Source organism: Arachis stenosperma, chromosome 6 (genome assembly GCF_014773155.1).
Source record: "Arachis stenosperma cultivar V10309 chromosome 6, arast.V10309.gnm1.PFL2, whole genome shotgun sequence".
Taxonomy (NCBI): Eukaryota; Viridiplantae; Streptophyta; class Magnoliopsida; order Fabales; family Fabaceae; genus Arachis; species Arachis stenosperma.
The window spans coordinates 96,313,917-96,338,623 of NC_080382.1; the positions used below are offsets into that span (position 1 = coordinate 96,313,917).

At 41.9% G+C, this 24,707-nt stretch overlaps 1 protein-coding gene across 1 annotated transcript; it reads left to right on the forward strand.

The window, feature by feature from the left end:
• The first annotated feature begins 9,761 nt into the window (after positions 1–9,761).
• On the forward strand, positions 9,762–10,208 carry LOC130934310 (uncharacterized). The gene has a single exon (XM_057863895.1). It carries the CDS (start codon positions 9,762–9,764, stop codon positions 10,206–10,208), a length of 447 nt encoding a protein of 148 aa, XP_057719878.1.
• Positions 10,209–24,707: the final 14,499 nt, after the last annotated feature.

The following is a 24,707-nucleotide window of genomic DNA, read 5'->3' on the forward strand; positions in this document are numbered from 1 at the left end:
CAAACCATTCTTGCCTTTAAAACTTTAAATCACTCAAATAAATATATCAAGGCATCGAATGAGAAAAAAGTAAATTAAATTTAGCCCTAACCCCATTACAACCCTTGAAAAGACATCTTGATATGTGTATCCATGCATTGAATATATGTTGATTGGTAGAAGAAGAGTAAGCCTTAGGAAGCAAGATTAGTAGAGAATTGAGAGAATCGACCATCAAACACTAGAGAGAATAGAGTGCAAACACTTCTAGTGAGGGTTAGATGCTCAATTTCTTGTTCCTTGTTTTCACGAGTTTTCTTCTTGCAAGTATATTTATACTTCATTTTAAAATTTGAATTAGTGGAATTCATAAATTATCATACTATCTTAGCCCTGCTTGTTCATATATGTTCTTGGAGATTGATTCATTTTTAATCAAGTAGATAGTCGCATTTTACAAATTAGTTGATAAACCACAAGAGTTTAGCATGAGGAACGCTAATGTTTAAGTGTGGAAAAATTGATGAACCACAATTTTATGGTTTATATTGTATTGAATTTTGGTGGATTTTATCAACTTTTTCCATATTTATTCACTAAAATAGCATGATTTTGTGAATTTTTCCTAAGTGTTCTTAATGATTGAAAACATGCTTTCTAGGCTATTAAATTGTTAAATTTAATTTACTTTTCTCCCATTCGATGCCTTGATATGTTTGTTTGAGTGACTTAAAGTTTTGAAGGCAAGAATGGCTAGAAAGAAATGGAAAAAAGCATGCAAAGTGGAGAATTCATGAAGAAAAGTGGATTTGCTGAATTCATGGCGACGCGTATGCGTGAGAGGGAAGTCTGCCAGGCAGTGCGTACGCGTGACAAGCATTACGAGAGCCACGTCAGACTTTTCCGTTGAGTCTGACAGAGGCATTTAGGCGGAGGGACTGATCCGTCCAACCTTTAAGGATGTCAGGAATTTAAAAATATTTTTTAATAGTCAGGGACAAAAATGTCCGCGAAAAAAAGTCAGTGACCTATTTGTCTTTTACTCAAAAAAGAAAAGAACGATCTTCAATAAACATGAACTAGCAAACCCTCCCTTGCTTATTCAGCATTAGAACTCTCTGCTCTTGCTATAATTTCAAATTTGAAATGGAGAAGGAAGAAGATTCCAAAATTCAAGAAGATGCTGATGTGCCCAAAAAATCAACTTGAAATTTCTTGTATCAAGCATTATGTTAGTTTTTCACTTTCATTTAGGCTTAGGCACCCAGCTTTGCAGAAATTGGTAACTTTTCCTTGAACTAAAGGTTTTGATGTACATTGTACGGAACCGATATAATTAAGCATTCCGAAATACTTGGTGTATTTTGGTACCAAAATCCAGTGATGCTCCTGAGTTTTTGTTCTTGCAAATTTGATACCAACTTTAAAATTTTCTGTGCTCATTTATGTTATATTTATTAATAAAATGGTTGCGTTGGGATATATTGAATGGTATATTGTCTGTCGTTGTGTGGATTTATTATTAAATAACTGTTGACAAAGCCGTCATTTGCAGAGGATTGCACATTATGCCAAGGATTACAGAAATCTAAGTGGTTTATGAGTATCATCTTGTATGTAAATTCATTTATTTGCAAGTAATCACATCTTCAAACTATGATCATCTTGTAAGTTGTGATTACGAGTTGGTCATCTGTGTGAACATCACTGGAAAATATAATCAGTGTAAGTGTCATAAACTAGGATGTTGCCATTGCTTTGTTTTGAAACTGGATCCCATATTTTGCTTTCAGATATATATGGCAGACATGAGATTCCATGTTGAATAGTTTGGTTTCATTGTGGAGGCTGTGAATACTGAAAATGATGACCCTGCATAGTGTGCAAGATCTGAGATACAAAATTTAAGGCCCTACCAAATATTGTTACCCTATACATACTATATCTTTGTGGATGGTAAGCCATTAAACCTGCTGTTGTATTGGTCCATTTCCATATGAAGCTTGTATCTGGCATGTACTACAGTCCAGGTCAAAATTATTGGAATATTTTATCTATTTTAGGTAGGTGTCTAATTAATAGATTTTCTTTTTATAAAAATTTGAATTTTGATAGGCTTATCTATATTGTGGGTGGGGATTCTGTTTTATATTTACTTCTGTATGATAAGCTAATCTTTTGAAGCACATATTGTGACAATGGAGGCATAATCTAAGAGATTGACATGTCATATATTTTGTTGTTCTGAGGCAACATTCAATTGAGGCATAATGAACGTGATGACTCACATGGTATTTTTCTTCTCTCATTTTCCCTTTTTATATTGTCAACTGTTAGATTTTATATATAGATATATCATATATGCATAATCATATTGCTCCTGCAGATCAAATCCTTTGATTTCTTTCACTGGCCATTATGTGGAGGCTAATGATAAACACCACATGTATATATTTGGGGACCCTCCTTCCACTTGCAGCATTGAGAGAGACATAAGAAATTGGAGGCTTTCTTAAGCAGATGTTAATGGCATCTTGTTTCTAAATCTATATGGGTCCCTATTGATCACTTGACACTGTATTTGATTACTCGTTTAGGTGTTCTGCACTCCTGTCATTCTTTTGCATAGTTAGCTGTTGGATTTCGCTAATGAGTATCTTAAAGTTTATGTTTGGAAAATGTTTCATGATAAAAATATAAAACAGTAGATAAAATATCTATCTCAAGTAAATTTTTCTTGTTTGGGTGAGTTTTTAAAAAATCATCTTTTTTTAAGTTATCTTTTTTTAAAAGATTTTATGAAAAAATAAAAGTAATTTTATGTTTGGATATCACATACAAAAAGATCTTTTTATTTATCAATTATATTTGGGTATAACAATATAAAAATACTTTTTTGTTTATTTATTACATGAAAAACATCTTTTTTTTAAGAAAAAAATATCTTTTAAAAAAAATATAAATTACAGTTTTTCAAAAAAGATGTTTTTTTTATTTTTCTAGTATTTTTACTTTTACTACTAGAAATTTGTCAAACACATTAAAAAATAAAAAAAAAATCTATTTTCATTGAAAAAAAAATCTTTTTTTATCTAAATAATAGCACCCAAACAAACATAAAGTATTTTACATAGTTATTAATTCATGTGTGTAGATGACTTTTTAAGTAATAATGTATTAAAAAATTAGTTATTTTTGTTGATATGATAATACTTTATTGGTTGTATTGTATGTATGTATAAAACTCTTTGATATTGACTATGTACAAAAATTAAATTCCAAAAACATAGGGACAATAAGGATAATTATTTTGTTTAACTTTTTTTTTTATATTTATCTATGTCTTTGCATTTATGTCCTGAAATAATTATCAAGTATGGCCTAAAACACTTGTTAAGTTTTAAAAGTGAATACATTTTTATAGATGATGTAATTTAAAAAAGTAAACTACCAAACTATTCGGGACTATTTTAGCGATATTAGTTTTTGTATTTTTTAGTATCAAATTAGTAGTTAACTCAATTTAAAATTTTAAAATTAGCTAAAATATCATTATAAAACTTAAAAAAGTTTATTATTGAGTACCTGTTAAGTAATGTATTGGTTTTGGTTAGTAATAAAAGCCTTTATATTTAGAAGCATGAGTTGTTTGTAGTTGCATTTTGATCATGTTGCCACTTATGAAGCCACTGTTCAAACACAGTTATCTATTCAAGATCCTCCCTCCTCCCCTTTGGTCCTCAAATATTTGATTATTATTTTTTCTTCCTGTGTGGTAGAGGCAGTGGTGAAGACTTAGCTTGTAGCAGGTGGATATTTTGTTCTGTGGAGGGAATCATTTGATAAAAGAAAGAAGCACTTAATTGAGGGGTCACATCCTCTGATCCTCATTTATCTGCAACCACCTATTTGTCGTCTATAGAAGCGGTTAGTTGTACGGCAGCTAAAACTTCTTTGTTCTTAGACAGTGAAAGTGACCTTCCTCTACCTGAAATTTGGAATTTTGTTCATTTGTTTTCACCTTGAAAACATGTCACTTCCCACTTCAGTGTGTAAACACGCACGAGGGTGGAACAAAGAAGACAGAGGAGAGCCTTATCTATGTAAATCCTTATCCTATTTTTGTTACACAATATTGAACATATCCTTAATGTTCGGTTTATTAATTGTCTCGCTCTAGAAATCGATCTAAAATATTAGAAATTGGAAATTAATTTGGAGTAATCAAAATTACATTCTAGGGTTAATTTCTTATTCAATAAGAAATCAGAAATGGTGGAGACTGAGACAAACGTAATTATTTCTGCTTTTATTGTTTTAATTTCTTTGAATTTTCTATTTTGAAATATTTAGCAAATACGCTTTAAAGATTTTCTTTAATATTATTATGTTTTACAAATTTTTTTAAAGTAAAAATACTAAAAAATAAAAAATATCTTTTTTAAAAAGTTATAATTCTCATTTTTTAGAGATTTTTTATTTTAGAAAAATAGATGTTTTACATAAGAATAAAGAAAAAGTATTTATTATTATTATTATTATTATTATTATTATTATTATTATATCTAAATATAATTAATTGATAAAAAAAATTTTATATAAAATATCCAAACATTAAATTATATTTATATTTTAAAAAAATCTTTTAAAAAATATCTTTCGTCCCATATATATATATATATATATATATATATATATATATTGTCACGGAATGAAGCCAAGCTGATCAAATTCTGGTTGGTTGATACAAATTTCTTTTAATGTCACCTAAAAAAGTTTACATAATATAAAGTTATAAGCCATCAACATATATATACAAGTAAATTTTTCATTATTAAATGACGGTTTTTTTAAATAAGTAAAAAATTTCATATTTACCATTTTACACTATAATAAAAATATTTACAATTTTATGTATTTAACAATTTATTTACTCTCCATTAAATTTAAAAAATAAATATAATAAAAAGATAATTCCATTTAGATTCAAATATAATATAAAAAAATCAAAACGAATAAAAATAAAAGTTCAAATTTTGTATTTTAGTACAAATTCTAAAAAAATTATTTTTCTACAAACTTATAAATTTAAAATGGAATGATAAATGATTTTTTAAAATTTGTTAAAAATCATCTTTTAACTCATTAGCATTTAAGGAATAATTACCATACTTTTAATGTTAAAAAAATTAATATAAAATATAATTTTTTAAGATGATGTTACGGCCTGGCCCAGGCCACTTGCAGGTCAACCCGACCCACTAATGACCCGACCTGAACGGTCGGGCACATACAACTCACTACGCGACTCGGACACGCGTCCCTGACAGCTCTCCACTACAGCTGTGAGGAAGCTTCGAGGAAGGTGGGCCTGTCCTTGCAGGGCCCACCTTTGACACGGTATAAATGGGGAAGGACCTGCCCTTCCCCCAAGGTACGTCACACTTTCCACCTAACCTATCTCCCGCCTGCACACTAGCTGACTAGAGCGTCGGAGTGTCTTCGCAGGTGGCACCCCCTCTCACTTCCACAACGAGAGCTCGACTACCCGGCAGATCCGAACCCAGCACGATCGCGATTGAAGCGTTCTCACCCCCTCAAATAACCACCCGAATTGTCCGGTAACCGACGACCGAACATTGGCGCCGTCTGTGGGAACTCGCCTAAATGGACGTCGTGCCAGGGCCCGGAGACCAAGACCGGGGAGCCGGAGTAGAGGGGGCAGCCTCCGTCGCTTCACTAAGAGGACGGCGAAGGTCCCCCCGACAACGCACTGAACCACACACGAGGGCACGACCCTTCGAGGGAACGGGCGGCGACAGCGCCATAATAATGCAGGAGCTACGCCATAGGGTCCAGAACCTGGAACGGCAACTGGCCGACCAGAAGCAACACCGACGAACCACCGATCCCAGCTACTCCCCATCTCCTGAAAGCCAAGAGAGAGACTCCCACCGAAGCCGTCTACGGCGCGCCTCCGCATCCCGAACGGAAGCGGAGAGCACTCATGAAGAGTCACCCATCCCGAGAAGACGAAATGACACAATCATCTACTCCCGAGGCAAGGAAACGCGCCACACGCGACGAGGTCACGAAGGTGGGGAAGGAAGCTCCGAGAGGACATGGCAACCCGTGATAATGGGCGCCACCCCGTTCCATCGATCCATCCTCGAAGTCTGGTTGCCGAAGCACTTCGACAAACCGACGGACATGAGGTACGATGGAACTCAAGACCTTCTGGAACACCTCACGGCCTTCGAAGCAAGGATGAATCTGGAGGGAGTAGGGGACGAGGTGAGGTGCCGAGCCTTCCCGGTGACCCTGGCAGGACCCACGATCAGATGGTTTAACGGCCTCCTGCAAGGGTCCATCTATGGGTTTTCGGACATCAGCCGTGCCTTCCTGGCCCAGTTTACAACACGAATAGCAAAGGCAAAGCACCCGATCAACCTTCTGGGGATAACCCAGAGACAGGGACAGCTGACCAGAAAATACCTGGATCGGTTCAACGACGAATGCTTGGAAATCGACGGCCTAACCGATTCGGTGGCCAGCCTTTATCTGACGAACGGCCTCCTCAACGAGAACTTTCGAAAACACCTTACCACGAAACCAGTTTGGACGATGCACGAGATCCAAACGGTAGCCAAGGAGTACATAAATGAAGAGGAAGTCAGCCAAGTCGTGGCTGCCAATAAACGGCAGTCCGGCTACAACCAGCCCAGGCAACAAGGTAATGGAGAAAGAATAAAAGAACAAGCCAGGGAAGGAGCGCCAAGCAGGGCACCCAGGTCATTTCCCCGGGTCGGGAAATTCACCAACTACACTCCGCTCACTCTTCCCATCATGGAAGTTTATCAGTAAATCGCCGAGAAAGGAATCCTGCCGAAGCCCCGACCACTCAAGGACCGTACGGGAGGAAACAAGAACCTCTATTGTGACTATCACAAGGGCCATGGTCACCAAACACAGGACTGCTTTGACCTGAAGGATGCACTAGAACAAGCGATAAGGGAGGGTAAGCTAGCAGAATTCTCCCATCTTATCAGGGAGTCGAGGAGGCGCCATCGCGACCAAGACGAAGAAGGCAAAACCCGTTCGGTGAAGCGGTGACAAGAGCCAGAAGATAGAGATCACGGCCTCACCGTGATAAACGTAGTGACGGCCAAAAACGCCGCGCCAAGGTCACGATCGGCGCACAAAAAAGACGCTAAGGTCTTGGCGGTCTCCTCCTCGTTGGTGCGAAACTCCAAGAAGCCCCCCTCCATTTCTTTCGGCCCGGAAGACCAATGGTTCGACGACGCCCCTGAAAACCCACCCATGGTCATCACGGCTAGAGTGGGAACCGGTCTCGTCAAACGAATCCTCGTCGACACGGGGGCAGACTCGAATATCATGTTCCGCAACGTATTTGACGCACTGGGACTAAGGGACGCCGACCTGACGACTCACCAGCACAGGGTCATTGGATTGGGCGACCACTTCATCAAACCTGATGGAGTGATATCCCTGGCGGTCTCAGTGGGACAGACTCAAGGCCAAAGATCGGCGATGGCCGAGTTCCTGATCCTCCGAGATTCCACCGCCTACAATATCATCTTGGGAAGGAAAACCATTAACGATGTTGAAGCGATAATCAACACAAAGCTGCTAGTCATGAAGTTCGTTACCGATGACGGATCTATAGGGTCCATAAGAGGAGACCTCGAGACGGCAGTCGCTTGCGACAATGCCAGCCTCTCCCTAAGGAAGAAATCCAAAGAGGCGTCTGGCGTGTTCCTAGCTGACTTGGACGCCAGAGTAGACGACAAACCCAGACCGGAACCAGAGGGGGACCTGGAAAAATTTATGATCAGCGACACGGAGGAAAAATTCACGTTCGTCAACAAGAATCTCCCGCATGAGTTGAAGGAGCCCTTGGTCGAAATGATCAGGGCCAATAGGGATTTGTTTGCCTGGACACCGGCCGACATGCCGGGCATAGACCCAAGAGTTATGTCACACCATCTGGCCGTCAAGTTGGAAGCACGCCCGGTAGCCCAACGAAGGAGAAAGATGTCACGGGAGAGGGCAGAGAAGGTGGCCAGGCAGACGGCCATCCTCCTAGAAGCAGGCTTCATACGAGAAGTCGATTACTCGACATGGCTCTCGAATGTAGTCCTAGTAAAAAAGCACAGCGGCAAATGGAGAATGTGCGTAGACTACTCCGACCTTAACAAGGCATGCCCTAAAGATTGTTTCCCCCTCCCTAACATAGACGTACTCGTCGACGCTGCGGCGGGCTACCGCTACCTGAGCTTCATGGACGCCTACTCCGGCTATAACCAAATACCGATGCACCGTCCAGACGAGGACAAGACAGCGTTCATAATGCCGGGGGGAACCTTCTGTTATAAGGTGATGCCATTCGACCTAAAAAACACAGGGGCAACATATCAAAGACTGATGAACAAGATATTCCACGACCTCATAGGCAAGACAGTGGAGGTCTATGTAGACGACATCCTCGTGAAAACAACGCGACCCGACGACCTCCTGAATGATCTGGCAAATGTATTCGCGTTCCTTCGATAACATGGCATGAGGCTCAACCCCCTCAAATGTGTTTTCGCGATGGAAGCCGGAAAGTTCCTAGGATTCATGATAACCCAAAGAGGGGTAAAAGCCAATCCAGAAAAATGCCAAGCGATACTCCAGATGAAGAGCCCAGGTTGCATCAAGGACGTCCAGAGATTGGCAGGGCGACTGACCTCGTTATCCCGTTTTCTCGGAGCTTCGGCAACAAAGGCCCTGCCCTTCTTTAACCTCATGAAGAAAGGGATAGCATTCGAGTGGACGCCCGCATGCGAAGAAGCCTTTAGGCACTTCAAGGAAATTCTAGCGGCCCCTCCCGTGCTCGGGAAGCCAAAGGACGGGGAGCCGTTATATCTATACCTTGCCATAACAGGAGAGGCCCTCGCCGCGGTTCTAGTGCGAGAAGAAGGGAGGGCTTAACAACCAGTCTATTTCGTGAGCAGAGCCCTACAAGGGGCAGAATTAAGGTACAGCAAACTGGAAAAGCTAGCTCTAGCACTCTTGACCTCCTCACGGAGGTTAAAGCAATACTTCCAAGGTCACCAGGTTGTCGTAAGAACGGACCAGGGAATCCGACAAGTACTTCAAAAACCCGATTTGGCGGGAAGGATGATGACTTGGTCCATTGAACTTTCCCAATACGACATACGATACGAACCCCGGCAAGCCATCAAGGCGCAAGCAATGGCAGATTTCCTAGTAGAAGTAACGGGAGATCCAACCGAAGAAACGAGCACACGGTGGAAGCTCCACGTGGACGAAGCCTCCAACCAGACGTCCGGGGGCGCCGGGATCATTCTGGAAAGCCGGGCTGGGGTTGTATACGAGCAGTCGATCAAATTCGAATTCCCTATCTCGAACAACCAAGCAGAATACGAAGCCTTTATAGGGGCTTAGCCCTAGCAATAGAAGTCGGAGCGACGAGGCTAGAGATATGCAGCGATTCACAAGTCGTCACCTCCCAAGTAAACGGGAGCTATCAAACCAGAGACTCATTATTACAAAAGTACTTGGAAAAGGTCAAGGATTTGAGCCAAAAGTTTGAAGAGGTTACCATCCACCACGTGCCCAGAGAAAGGAACACACGGGCAGACCTCCTATCAAAGCTGGCCAGCACCAAGCCGGGAGAGGGCAACCGATCTCTCATCCAAGGCATGATGAGAGAGCCGGCAGTCACTCTGCACCTGTCAAGGCTAGGCCCCTCATAGATGGACCCCATCACCAGCTTCTTAGAAAATGGCAAACTTCCTGACGATGAAAAGGACGCCACAAAACTGAGAAGGGAAGCGGCAAAGTACGCGATCATCCAGGGACAGCTATTCAAGAAAGGACTCAACCAACCCCTACTGAAATGCCTACATCTCGACCAGACGAACTACGTCCTTAGGAAAGTCCACAAGGGTTGCTGTGGACATCACATAGGGGGCAAAGCTTTAGCGAGAAAATTAATTCGAGCTGGGTACTATTGGCCATCAATGATGGCAGACTCCAGAGAGTTCGTCAAAAAATGCGTCAAGTGTCAAGAAAACCCCAACTTCCACAGGGCACCGGCCTCGGAGCTAAGCCTACTAACGTCCTCCCGGCCATTCTCCAATGGGGAGTCGATCTCTTGGGTCCCTTCCCAGTTGGTCCTGGACAAGTCAAGTACCTCATAGTCGCCATTGACTATTACACCAAATGGATAGAAGCCGAGCCGCTGGCCAGTATATCCTCATCCAATTGCAGGAAATTCATGTAGAGGCAGGTGATAACGCGGTTTGGGATTCCAGAGATCGTTATCTCGGACAATGGCACACAGTTTACCGACAAGAAGTTCACGGAGTTCCTCACCAGTCTGGGTATAAGGCAAAAGTTCTCCTCGGTAGAGCACCCCCTAACAAACGGACAAGTGGAGTCTGCAAACAAGATTATCTTGCTAGGACTCAAGAAGCGACTGGATAATAAAAAAGGTGCTTAGGCCGACGAGCTTGCCTCGGTCCTCTGGTCTTACCGGACAACCGAACAGTCCTCCACCAAGGAGACCCCTTTCCGACTGACATATGGGTTAGATGCGGTAATACCCATGGAAGTCAGAGAACCGAGTCCACGACTACTCTTGAAGGGAGTGGAGGAAGCCGTGGAGAAGGACCTGATAGACGAAGCCAGAGAAATGGCCCACTTGACAGAAACAGCGCTGAAACAAAGAATGGCCTTGCGCTACAACACCAAAGTGCTCAAAAGAGAGTTTGAACCGAACGATCTCGTCCTAAGGCGTAACGATATCGGCTTGCCGACCCCAGGGGCGGGCAAGCTGGCGGCAAACTGGGAAGGCCCCTATAGAGTCAAAGAAGTGATGGGTAAAGGCGCCTTCAAGTTAGAAAGGCTCGATGGCAGGGAAGTCTCAAGAACATGGAACGCGAACAACTTGAGAAGATTCTACTCCTAGCGCATGAGGCGACATGCCGACCAAACGAGCTAAGTAGCTAATTCACGGAATTGTACTTTTCGTTATGTTCTATGGGCCTTTTATGCAATTACCGAATAAGATATACTTGTGCAAACTCTCTCTTTTTTTTTCTCGTTGTTGTTCTGTTCGTTTTTTCTGGACAACCCACTACGCAAGCGAATTCATCACAACTCAACGACAATGCGCGGCCCCGGGACTGATCACCCCGGGAGCCCATTGATGAGCGGATAATTTGTACGCTTTTTGGCATTGTTTTTAGTATGTTTTTGGTAGTTTTAGTTGAGTTTTTATTATATTTTTATTAGTTTTTAGTTAAAATTCACTTTTTTGGACTTTACTATGAGTTTGTGTGTTTTTCTGTGATTTCAGGTATTTTCTGGCTGAAATTGAGGGATCTGAGCAAAAATCTGATTCAGAGACTAAAAAGGACTGCAGATGCTGTTGGATTCTGACCTCCCTGCACTCGAAGTGGATTTTCTGGAGCTACAGAAGCCCAATTGGCGCGATCTCAACGGCGTTGGAAAGTAGACATCCTGGGCTTTCCAGCAATATATAATAGTCCATACTTTGCCCAAGATTTGATGGCCCAAACCGGCGTTCAAAGTCACCCTCAGAATTCCCAGCGTTAAACGCCCAAACTGGCACAAGAATGGGAGTTAAACGCCCAAACTGGCACCAAAATGGGAGTTAAACGCCAAGAAGAGTCTCTACACGAAAATTACTTCATTGCTCAGCCCAAGCACACCAAGTGGGCCCGGAAGTGGATTTTTATGTCATTTACTCATCTCTGTACACCTTAGGCTACTAGTTCTCTATATATAGGACCTTTTACTATTGTATTTTTCATCTTTGGACATCTAGTTCTTAGATCATTGGGAGGTTGGCCTCACGGCCATGCCTAGACCCTGTTCTTATGTATTTTCAACGGTGGAGTTTCTACACACCATAGATTAAGGTGTGGAGCTCTGCTGTACCTCGAGTATTAATGCAATTACTATTGTTCTTCCATTCAATTCCGCTTGTTCTTGTTCTAAGATATCACTTGTTCTTCAACTTGATGAATGTGATGATCCATGACACTCATCATCATTCTCACCTATGAACAAGGTGACTGACAACCATTCTTGTTCTACAAGCAACCAAGGCTTAGTGAATATCTCTTGGATTCTTTAATCGGAATCTTCGTGGTATAGGCAGGACCTGATGGCAGCATTCAAGAGAATCCGGAAGGTCTAAACCTTGTCTGTGGTATTCTGAGTAGGATTCAATGACTGAATGACTGTGACATGCTTCAAACTCCTAGCAGGCTAGGGCGTTAGTGACAGACGCAAAAGTATCAATGGATATTATTCCGGCCTGACCGAGAACCGACAGCTGAATTCCGCTATGCCGTGACAGGACATATGCAATCGCTTTCACTGAGAGGATGGGAGGTAGCTGCTGACAACAGTGAAACCCTACACAAGCTTGCCATGGAAAGGAGTAAGAAGGATTGGATGAAGACAGTAGGAAAGCAGAGAGACGGAAGGGAAGGCATCTTCATATGCTTGTCTGAAGCTCTTACACCAATGATATACATAAGTATCTCTATCTTTATCTTTATGTTATTTTCGTTCATCACTATACATTTGAGTTTGCCTGACTAAGATTTACAAGGTGACCATAGCTTGCTTCATACCAACAATCTCCGTGGGATCGACCCTTACTCACGTAAGGTATTACTTGGACGACCCAGTGCACTTGCTGGTTAGTTGTGCGAAGTTGTAGTGTTCACAATTTCGCGCACCACCCATCAACTACCACAATAGCAAAACGGCTACACTAAAAAGCCACGACCCGGTCCAGCCGGAATATCATCAACACGGCAGAACGAACGACAGCTACAAGCCAATAACGGTTAATATAAACGATAACACGACCAGGCAAATAAGAAAATATTAACTACGATAAAACGGGCAAGCAACCCAAAGAGTCAATTGTTCACCAAAGCCAAAACAAAACGGCTAAACCAAAAGTTTTATACAGAAAAAGAGAATTCACTTCTTGGGTACGTCAACAATTTTGCCATCCTTGATCACCTTGAAGACACCAATCGCCGACGTGTCAAAGTCAGGAGCAACAACTTTGACCTGAGCTTTAAGGGCCTCCTCGGTTGCCAAGATCGCACCATTCCCCTGCTTGACGACGTCTTTATACTTTGTTTTTAACGCTGCCAGCTCAGCTTCCACAGCTTGCTTCTCCTTCTCCATCTCGGCCACCCGTTTCTGCGCCGTGCCGACCTGACTCTCTATAGCCATTTTGCGCTCAACAAGACGTGAAACCGTGGCGTCCGACTCTTCCAACTTCTTCTCAGCGGTAGTGACCTTCTTCTCGGCAGTAGTAGCTTTCTTCTCGGTGGCGTCAAGCTTCTCTTTAGATTGGGTCAGCTGCCCCCGGAGAGTTTCAACTTCACTTTTAAGCTCATTATTAGCCTTCCCAGCAGATTCCAACCTCCTACGAAGGAATTCCATCCCGGACAGTTCGAACTCAGCTTTCCGAGCTATCACTGCGCCACGCAAGAGGGTACGATACATCCACCTCGCTTGCCCGGCAAGGGATGACTCATGAAAATGCTCTTCAGTACCAGGAATCAGCTGAGAATCTATAAAGTTCCCGGCGTCGAAATTCCTCTCCATGACAGTAAGAACCCCCTCAGGACTGGAGGACGTCTTCCTCTTCCTTTTGAGGCTAGGGACCTCCTCCACCTCGTCATCGGCATCAGGGTTAGACGTCGAACCCCCAGTGCCGACCACCTCGCGGAAGGGGGAAACGTGAACCACCTTGTCACCTTCAATCGAGGCACCCTGAGCCGGGGTGCCGGTCTCGTTGACCACAGCCCCTTGCTCGGAAGCGGCCTTGTCCTCCGGGGGAGCAGCAGATTTCTCAGCAGCAGATTTCTCATTACCTCCCTCGTCGTCACTCGCACACAGGAAGGTTTGGAACAAGTTAGGGAGACCCGTTATCTCAGCAGACATTCCCACTGTAAAAAGAAAAAGAAGTTGGTTAGTCACAATGAGTTATTAGGAAAAGCAAGAAGCTAAGAGACAAAACAAGCAAAGACTTCTCACAAATATAGTTACGACCGGCCTCCCGATCACCCATGAGGAGGTGAGGATTCACGTGATTCCTCCCAAAGACTGCCATCAACACATCGGCAATCTTTTTGTCCACCGCAGACATGCCCTTATAGGATACTTTAACAAAGGCATTGGACCCTGCCCCGAAGCTCCAATAGGTTGGGATAAGGCGTGCCCCCTCCAACGACAACCAAAAGGGACGACGACCTTTGACAGGGCTGACCTTGAAATATTTATCCTTAAATCCGTGATAGGAGTCCTCAAACAAACCAAAAATCCTCTGACCTTGGGTAGACCGGAAGGACATGAACCCCTTCTTATGTTTCCCTTCCTTCGAAGGGTTTGTAAGATTGAAAAAGAAAAGAAAGACATCTACAGACACCGGCAGCTCGAGATATTAACAAACCATCTCGAAACAGCGGATTGAAGCCCAGCTGTTCGGATGCAACTGTGACGGCGCCACGGAAACCCGACTTAGAAGCGCCATTTGGAAGGCAAAAAACGGAATACGGACCCCAACTTGGGTAAACATAGATTTATAGAACCATATCCAATCGGCAACTCGGGGAGCATTGAAGTTGAGCTTGTACAAGCACTCATGAAGAGCCGGGACGAAGACGTCATAATTGGCCTCCTCGTCGGTCCCTCCGCATAAGTACTCGGCTTGACGGAACTCGGTGAGCTCCTCCTCGCCCATTTGGTTGGGAGAGTCCTTTACATCGGAAATGACCCAGGCGTGGGGGTCTGATGAGCGGATAATTTGTACGCTTTTTGGCATTGTTTTTAGTATGTTTTTGATATCTTTTAGTTAGTTTTTAGTATATTTTTATTAGTTTTTAGTTATAATTCACTTTTCTGGACTTTACTATGAGTTTGTGTGTTTTTCTGTGATTTCAGGTATTTTCTGGCTGAAATTGAGGGACCTGAGCAAAAATCTGATTCAGAGACTGAAAAGGACTGCAGATGCTGTTGGATTCTGACCTCCCTGCACTCGAAGTGGATTTTCTGGAGCTACAGAAGCCCAATTGGCGCGCTCTCAACGGCGTTCGAAAGTAGACATCTTGGGCTTTCCAGCAATATATGATAGTCCATACTTTGCCCAAGATTTGATGGCCCAAACCGGCGTTCAAAGTCACCTCAAGAAATTCCAGCGTTAAACGCCGGAACTGGCACCTAATTGGGAGTTAAACGCCCAAACTGGCACTAAAGTTGGCGTTTAACTCCAAGGAGAGTCTCTACACGAAAATGCTTCATTGCTCAGCCCAAGCACACATCAAGTGGACCCGGAAGTGGATTTTTATGTCATTTACTCATCCTTGTACACCTTAGGCTACTAGTTATCTATAAGTAGGACCTTTTACTATTGTATCAGAGACTTTTGGGGGGGTAGCTATCTTCGTTTATGCTATCTTAGATCATTGGGAGGCTGGCCATTCGGCCATGCCTAGACCTTATGCTTATGTATTTTCAACGGTGGAGTTTCTACACACCATAGATTAAGGTGTGGAGCTCTGCTGTACCTCGAGTATTAATGCAATTACTATTGTTCTTCTATTCAAATCCGCTTGTTCTTTGTCCAAGATATCACTTGTTCTTCAACTTGATGAAGGTGATGATTGACGCCCATCACCATTCTCACTTATGAACAAGGTGACTGACAACCATTCTTGTTCTACAAGCATCTGAGGCTTAGTGAATATCTCTTGGATTCCTGATTGCACGATGCATGGTTGATCGCCTGACAACCGAGTGCTCGCCTGACAAACGAGCCAACCATTCTGTGAGATCAGAGTCTTCGTGGTATAGGCGAGAACTGATGGCAGCATTCAAGAGAATCCGGAAGGTCTAACCTTGTCTGTGGTATTCTGAGTAGGATTCAATGACTGAATGACTGTGACGTGCTTCAAACTCCTGAGGGCGGGGCATTAGTGACAGACGCAAAAGAATCACTGGATTCTATTCCGGCCTGATTGAGAACCGACAGATGAATTCCGCTATGCTGTGACAGAGCATATGCAATCGCTTTCACTGAGAGGATGGGAGGTAGCCACTGACAATGGTGAAACCCTTGCTTAAGCTTGCCATGGAAAGGAGTAAGAAGGATTGGATGAAGGCAGTAGGAAAGCAGAGAAACGGAAGGGAAGGCATCTTCATGCGCTTATCTGAAGTTCCTACCAATGAATTACATAAGTATCACTATCTTTATCTTTTATGTTATTTTCGTTCATCATCATATGCATCTGAGTTTACCTGACTAAGATTTACAAGATGACCATAGCTTGCTTCAATACTAACAATCTCCGTGGGATCGACCCTTACTCACGTAAGGTATTACTTGGACGACCCAGTGCACTTGCTGGTTAGTTGTGCGAAGTTGTGTAATGCCATGGGATTGAACTACCAAGTTTTTGGAGTTCATGACCAGGGATTATGAGAGTTGTGAAAAGTATTGTTCACAATTTCGCGCACCAAGTTTTTGGCGCCGTTGCCGGGGATTGTTCAAGTTTTGAGCAAGCTTTTGGTAACAATGCCGGGATTGTTCAGTTTGGACAACTGAAGGCTCATCTTGTTGCTTAGATTAGGTATTTATTTTTTTTCGAAATTCTTGAAGATGGATTCTAGAGTTTCATGATGATTTGTTGAAGTCTGGCTGGCTGAGAAGCCATGTCTAATCTGATTGGACCGAGGTTTCAACTTATCACCACAAGAGCTTGTTGATTTTCATCAAATTTTGCTTTTGGAGCAGTGATCTGCTAAGGCTTGGCTGGCCTTTGGCCATGTCTAGTGTTTTGGACCGAAGCTTTCTTTGAAAGCTTGGCTGGCTGTGAAGCCATGTCTAATTCCTGGACCGGAGTCTTAGACTAGCATTGCACTGATTCTTGGAATTCTCATTAAGAATTTTGATATCTTTTTTTTACTTAATTTTCGAAAAAACACAAAAAAATTACAAAATCATAAAATTCAAAAATATTTCTTGTTTGAGTCTAGTAAGTTTGGTGTCAATTGCATGCATTCATATGTCTTAGTGATCTTCAAGATGTTCTTGATGATTTACTTGCTCTGATCTTTGAATTCTATTGACTTGAGTGTCTTGTGTGTCTCATGAGCATTTTCATTTTGTTAGTGTCAGTAGTATACAAACTGCTAAGTTTGGTGTCTTGCATGCATTGTTATTTGATTCTTGTTGCATTTTGATTATTAAAAATCCAAAAATATTTTTAATTTGTGTCTTTTCAAGTCAATGATACAAAGAATTGAAGATTCAGAACATACTGCAGAGGAATTATACAGAAAAAGCTGAGCATTCAAAAATGCCCAGTGAAGAAGACAGACTGGCGTTTAAACGCCAGCCAGGGTACCTGGTTGGGCGTTTAACGCCCAAAGAGGTAGCATTTTGGGCGTTAAACGCCAGAATGTATACCATTCTGGGCGTTTAACGCCAGGATGGTGCTAGGAGGAAGATTTTGTTTTCAAAATCAATTTTTTTCAAGTTTTCAAAGTTTTTCAAAATCAAATCTTTTTCAAATCATATCTTTTCAATCAAATGTTTTCAAAATCAATTTCTTTCCTTTTTCAAAGATACTTCCTAACAATTAATGATTTGATTGAACATCTCAAATTTGTTACCTTTTCTGTTGAGAAAGGTTTAATGTTTGAATCATATCTTTTCTTGTTAGGCAAGTCACTAATTTTCAAAATCAAATCTTTTAAAATAATTTTCAAAACATATCTTTTAAAATTGTTTTCAAATCATATCTTCTCAATCACATCTTTTTAAAACTAATCATATCTTCTTAACCTTATCTTTTCCAAAATAGTTTTCAATCAAATCTTTTTGATTACTAACTTCAATTCCTTTTTCAAAAAATCATTTGATTTCTTTCTTACTTTTATTTTCGAAAATCAATTAAGTGTTTTTCAAAATGTTTTCAAAATCTTTTTAACTGAATTTTCGAAAATCCTCTTCCCTCCTCCCACATCCTTCTATTTATGGAGTACTACTCCTTCTCAATGCACAATTCGAACCTTATCTAATTAAAGTTCGAATTCTTCTACCTTCTCTTCTTCTATTTTTCTTTTCCTCTGACACTTCAAGGAGTCTCTATACTGTGACATAGAGGATTCCATATTTTTTTTGTTCTCTTCTCTTTCATATGAGCAGGAGCAGAGACAAAGGCATTCTTGTTGAAGCTGATCCTGAACCTGAAAGAACCTTGAAGAGAAAGCTAAGAGAAGCCAAAGCACAACTCTCTTTAGAGGACCTGACCGAATTCTTCAAAGAAGAAGAACACATGGCAGCCGAAAACAACAACAATGCCAACAATGCAAGGAAGGTGCTGGGTGACTTTACTGCACCCACTCCCAACTTCTATGGGAGAAGCATCTCTATCCCTGCCATTGGAGCAAACAACTTTGAGCTTAAGCCTCAATTAGTTTCTCTAATGCAACAGAATTGCAAGTTCCATGGACTTCCAATGGAAGATCCTCATCAGTTCTTAGCTGAATTCTTGCAAATCTGTGACACAGTCAAGACTAATGGGGTTGACCCTGAGGTCTATAGACTGATGCTATTCCCTTTTGCTGTAAGAGACAGAGCTAGAATATGGTTGGACTCACAACCTAAAGATAGCCTGGACTCTTGGGAAAAGCTAGTCAATGCCTTCTTGGCAAAGTTCTTTCCACCTCAAAAATGGAGTAAGCTTAGAGTGGAAGTCCAAACCTTCAGATAGAAGGATGGAGAATCCCTCTATGAAGCTTGGGAAAGATACAAACAATTAATCAGAAGATGTCCCTCAGACATGCTTTCTGAATGGAGCATCATAGGTATTTTCTATGATGGTCTCTCTGAACTATCCAAGATGTCTTTGGATAGCTCTGCTGGAGGATCTCTTCATTTGAAGAAGACGCCTACAGAGGCTCAAGAGCTAATTGAAATGGTTGCAAATAACTAATTCATGTACACTTCTGAAAGGAATCCTGTGAACAATGGGACTAGTCAGAAGAAAGGAGTTCTTGAGATTGACACTCTGAATGCCATATTGGCTCAGAACAAGATATTGACTCAACAAGTCAATTTAATTTCTCAAAGTCTGTCTGGAATGCAAAATGCACCTGGCAGTACTAAGGAAGCTTCATCTGAGGAAGAAGCTTATGATCCTGAGAACCCTTCAATGGAAGAGGTGAATTACCTAGGAGAACCCTATGGAAACACCTATAATTCTTCATGGAGAAATCATCCAAATTTCTCATGGAAGAATCAAGAGAGACCTCAACAAGGTTTCAATAATAATAATGGTGGAAGAAACAGGTTTAGCAATAACAAGCCTTTTCCATCATCTTCTCAGCAACAGACAGAGAGTTCTAAGCAGAGTACTTCTGACTTAGCAACAATGGTCTCTGATCTAATAAAGACCACTCAAAGTTTCATGACTGAAACAAGGTCCTCCATTAGGAATTTGGAAGGACAAGTGGGTCAGCTGAGCAAGAAAGTTACTGAACTCCCTCCTAGTACTCTCCCAAGTAATACAGAAGAAAATCCAAAAGGAGAATGCAAAGCCATAACCATGGCCGAATATGGAGAGGAAAGAGAGGAAGTGGACGCCACTGAGGAAGACCTCAATAGGCGTGCACCAACCTCCTCTGAGTTCCCCAATGAGGAACCATGGGAATCTAAGGCTCAAAATGAGACCATAGAGATTCCATTGGACTTACTTCTGCCTTTCATGAGCTCTGATGAGTATTCTTCCTCTGAAGAGGATGAGTATGTCACTGAAGAACAAGTTGCTAAATATCTTGGAGCAATCATGAAGCTAAATGACAAGTTATTTGGAAATGAGACTTGGGAGAATGAATCTCCCTTGCTCACCAAAGAACTGGATGACTTGTCTAGGCAGAAATTACCTCAAAAGAGGCAGGATCCTGGGAAGTTTTCTATACCTTGCACCATAGGCACCATGACCTTCAAGAAGGCCTTGTGTGACTTAGGGTCAAGTGTAAACCTCATGCCCCTCTCTGTAATGGAGAAATTAGGGATCTTTGAGGTGCAAGCTACAAAAATCTCTCTAGAGATGGCAGACAACTCAAGAAAACAAGCTCATGGACTTGTAGAGAATGTTTTGGTAAAAGTTGAAGACCATTACATCCCTACTGATTTCATAGTCCTAGAGACTGGGAAGTGCATGGATGAATCCATCATCCTTGGCAGACCCTTCCTAGCCACAGCAAAGGCTGTGATTGATGTTGATAGAGGAGAGTTGATCATTCAAGTGAATGAAAAATCCTTTGTGTTTAAGGCTCAAGGATATCCCTCTGTCATCATGGAGAGGAAGCATGAAGAGCTTCTCTCAAAACAGAGCCAAGCAGAGCCCCCACAGTCAAACTCTAAGTTTGGTGTTGGGAGGCCACAACCAAACTCTAAGTTTGGTGTGGAACCCCCACATTCAAACTCTAAGTTTGGTGTTGGGAGGTTCCAACACGGTTCTGAGTATTTCTGAGGCTCCATGAGAGTCCTCTGTCAAGCTAATGACATTAAAGAAGCGCTTGTTGGGAGGCAACCCAATGTTTTATAGTTAACTATTTTCTTTTGTTATTTTATGTTTTTTTGTAGGTTGATGATCATAAGAAGTCAAAAAAATCAATGAAAAAAGCAAAAACAAAATGAAAAACAGGAAGAAAAACAGCACACCCTGGAGGAAGAGGTTGCTGGCGTTCAAACGCCAGTAAACCTAGCAGTTGGGCGTTTAACGCCCAGTCTGGCACCATTCTGGGCGTTTAACGCCAGAAAGGGGCACCAGACTGGCGTTAAACGCCAGAAAGGGGCAAGAACCTGGCGTTAAACGCCAGGAATGGGCACCAGCCCGGCGTTTAACGCCAGAAATGGCTCAAAACGTGAATTTTGATGCCATTTGGTGCAGGGATGACTTTTCCTTGACACCACAGGATCTGTGGACCCCACAGGACCCCACCACCACTCTCTCTCTTCTTCCCCCATTCACCAATCACCTCAACACCTCTTCCCCAAAAACCCTTCACCTATCAAATCCCATCTTTCTCTTCACCACTCACATCCATCCTTCATAAAACCCCACCAACCTCACCCTTCAAATTCAAACCACTTTCCCTCCCAAACCCACCCACACTTGGCCGAACTCCTTCTCCCCTCTCTCCTATAAATACCCTTCTTCACTTCTTCATTTTCACACCACCTAAACACCACTTCTCCCCCTTCTTTGGCCGAACACACCACCATCTCCCTCTCCCTCATTTCTTCTTCTTCTACTCTCTTCTTTCTTCTTTTGCTCGAGGACGAGCAAACATTTTAAGTTTGGTGTGGTAAAAGCGTTGCTTTTTCGTTTTTTCATAACCATTATGGCATCCAAGGCCGGAGAAACCTCTAAAAAGAGGAAAGGGAAGGCAAAAGCTTCCACCTCCGAGTCATGGGAGATGGATAGATTCATCTCAAGGGTGCATCAAGACCACTTCTATGAAGTTGTGGCCTTGAAGAAGGTGATCCCCGAGGTCCCCTTTTCACTCAAAAAGGGTGAATATCCGGAGATCCGCCATGAGATCCGAAGAAGAGGTTGGGAAGTGCTTACCAACCCCATTCAACAAGTCGGAATCTTGATGGTTCAAGAGTTCTATGCCAATGCATGGATCACCAAGAACCATGATCAAAGTATGAACCCGGATCCAAAGAATTATCTTACTATGGTTCGGGGGAAATACTTGGATTTTAGTCCGGAAAGTGTGAGGGTGGCGTTCAACTTGCCTATGATGCAAGGAGATGAACATCCTTACACAAGAAGGGTCAACTTTGATCAAAGGTTGGACCAAGTCCTCACAGTTATATGTGAAGAGGGCGCACAATGGAAGAGAGATTCAAGAGGCAAGCCGGTTCAATTGAGAAGGCATGACCTCAAGCCCATGGCTAGAGGATGGTTAGAGTTCATTCAACGCTCAATCATTCCCACTAGCAACCGGTCCGAAGTTACTCTAGACCGAGCCATCATGATTCATAACATCATGATTGGAGAAGAAGTGGAAGTTCATGAGGTTATAGCCCAAGAACTCTATAAAGTGGCGGACAAGTCTTCCACCTTGGCAAGGCTAGCCTTTCCTCATCTCATTTGTCACCTCTGTTATTCAGTTGGAGTTGACATAGAAGGAGATACCCCTATTGATGAGGACAAGCCCATCACCAAGAAAAGGATGGAGCACACAAGAGACCCCTCTCATCAAGAAATCCCTGAGATGCCTCAAGGGATGCACTTTCCTCCACAAGACTATTGGGAGCAAGTAAACACCTCCCTAGGAGAACTAAGTTCCAACATGGGACAACTAAGGGTGGAGCACCAAGAACACTCCATTCTCCTCCATGAAATTAGAGAAGACCAAAAAATCATGAGGGAGGAGCAACAAAGACAAGGAAGAGACATTGAGGAGCTCAAGCACTCCATAGGATCTTCAAGAGGAAGAAAGAGCCGCCATCACTAAGGTGGACCCGTTCCTTGATTTCCTTGTTCTTTATTCTTCTGTTTTTCGAATTTTATGCTTATGTTTATCCATGTTTGTGTCTTATGATCATTAGTGTCTTAGTGTCTATGCCTTAAAGTTATGAATGTCCTATGAATCCATCACCTTTCTTGAATAAAAACGTGCTTAATTGAAAAGAAAAGAATTGCATGAATTTTGAATTTTATAACAGTTTAATTATTTTGATGTGGTGGCAACACTTTTGTTCTCTGAATGTATGCTTAAACAGTGCATATGTCTTTTGAATTTGTGGTTCATGAATGTTGGCTCTTGAAAGAATGATGAAAAAGGAGACATGTTACTGAGGATCTGAAAAATCATAAAAATGATTCTTGAAGCAAGAAAAAGCAGTGAATACAAAAAAAAAGGAAGCAAGCGAAAAAAAAAAGAGAAAAACCGAAAAAAAAGAGAAAAGAAAGAAAAAGAAAGAAATAAAGTTGTGATCCAAGGCAATAAGAGTGTGCTTAAGAACCCTGGACACCTCTAATTGGGGACTTTAGCAAAGCTGAGTCACAATCTGAAAAGGTTCACCTAATTATGTGTCTGTGGCATGTATGTATCCGGTGGTAATACTGGAAGACAGAGTGCTTTGGGCCACGGCCAAGACTCAATAAGTAGCTGTGTTCAAGAATCATCATACTTAACTAGGAGAATCAATAACACTATCCGGATTCTGAGTTCCTAAAGAAGCCAATCATTCTGAATTCCAAAGGATAAAGTGAGATGCCAAAACTATTCAGAGGCAAAAAGCTAAAAGCCCCGCTCATCTAATTAATACTGATCTTCATAGATGTTCTTGGAGTTCATTGCATATTCTCTTCTTTTTATCTTATTTGATTTTCAGTTGCTTGGGGACAAGCAACAATTTAAGTTTGGTGTTGTGATGAGCGGATAATTTGTACGCTTTTTGGCATTGTTTTTAGTATGTTTTTGATATCTTTTAGTTAGTTTTTAGTATATTTTTATTAGTTTTTAGTTATAATTCACTTTTCTGGACTTTACTATGATTTTGTGTGTTTTTCTGTGATTTCAGGTATTTTCTGGCTGAAATTGAGGGACCTGAGCAAAAATCTGATTCAGAGACTGAAAAGGACTGCAGATGTTGTTGGATTCTGACCTCCCTGCACTCAAAGTGGATTTTCTGGAGCTACAGAAACCCACTTGGCGCGCTCTCAACGGCGTTGGAAAGTAGACATCCTGGGCTTTCCAGCAATATATGATAATCCATACTTTGCCCAAGATTTGATGGCCCAAACCGGCGTTCAAAGTCACCTCAAGAAATTCCAGCGTTAAACGCCGGAACTGGCACCTAATTGGGAGTTAAACGCCCAAATTGGCACTAAAGCTGGCGTTTAACTCCAAGGAGACTCTCTACACGAAAATGCTTCATTGCTCAGCCCAAGCACATACCAAGTGGACCCGGAAGTGGATTTTTATGTCATTTACTCATCCTTGTACACCTTAGGCTACTAGTTATCTATAAGTAGGACCTTTTACTATTGTATCAGAGACTTTTGGGGGGGTAGCTATCTTCGTTTATGCTATCTTAGATCATTGGGAGGCTGGCCATTCGGCCATGCCTAGACCTTATGCTTATGTATTTTCAACGGTGGAGTTTCTACACACCATAGATTAAGGTGTGGAGCTCTGCTGTACCTCGAGTATTAATGCAATTACTATTGTTCTTCTATTCAAATCCGCTTGTTCTTTGTCCAAGATATCACTTGTTCTTCAACTTGATGAAGGTGATGATTGACGCCCATCACCATTCTCACTTATGAACAAGGTGACTGACAACCATTCTTGTTCTACAAGCATCTGAGGCTTAGTGAATATCTCTTGGATTCCTGATTGCACGATGCATGGTTGATCGCCTGACAACCGAGTGCTCGCCTGACAAACGAGCCAACCATTCCGTGAGATCAGAGTCTTCGTGGTATAGGCGAGAACTGATGGCAGCATTCAAGAGAATCCGGAAGGTCTAACCTTGTCTGTGGTATTCTGAGTAGGATTCAATGACTGAATGACTGTGACGTGCTTCAAACTCCTAAGGGCGGGGC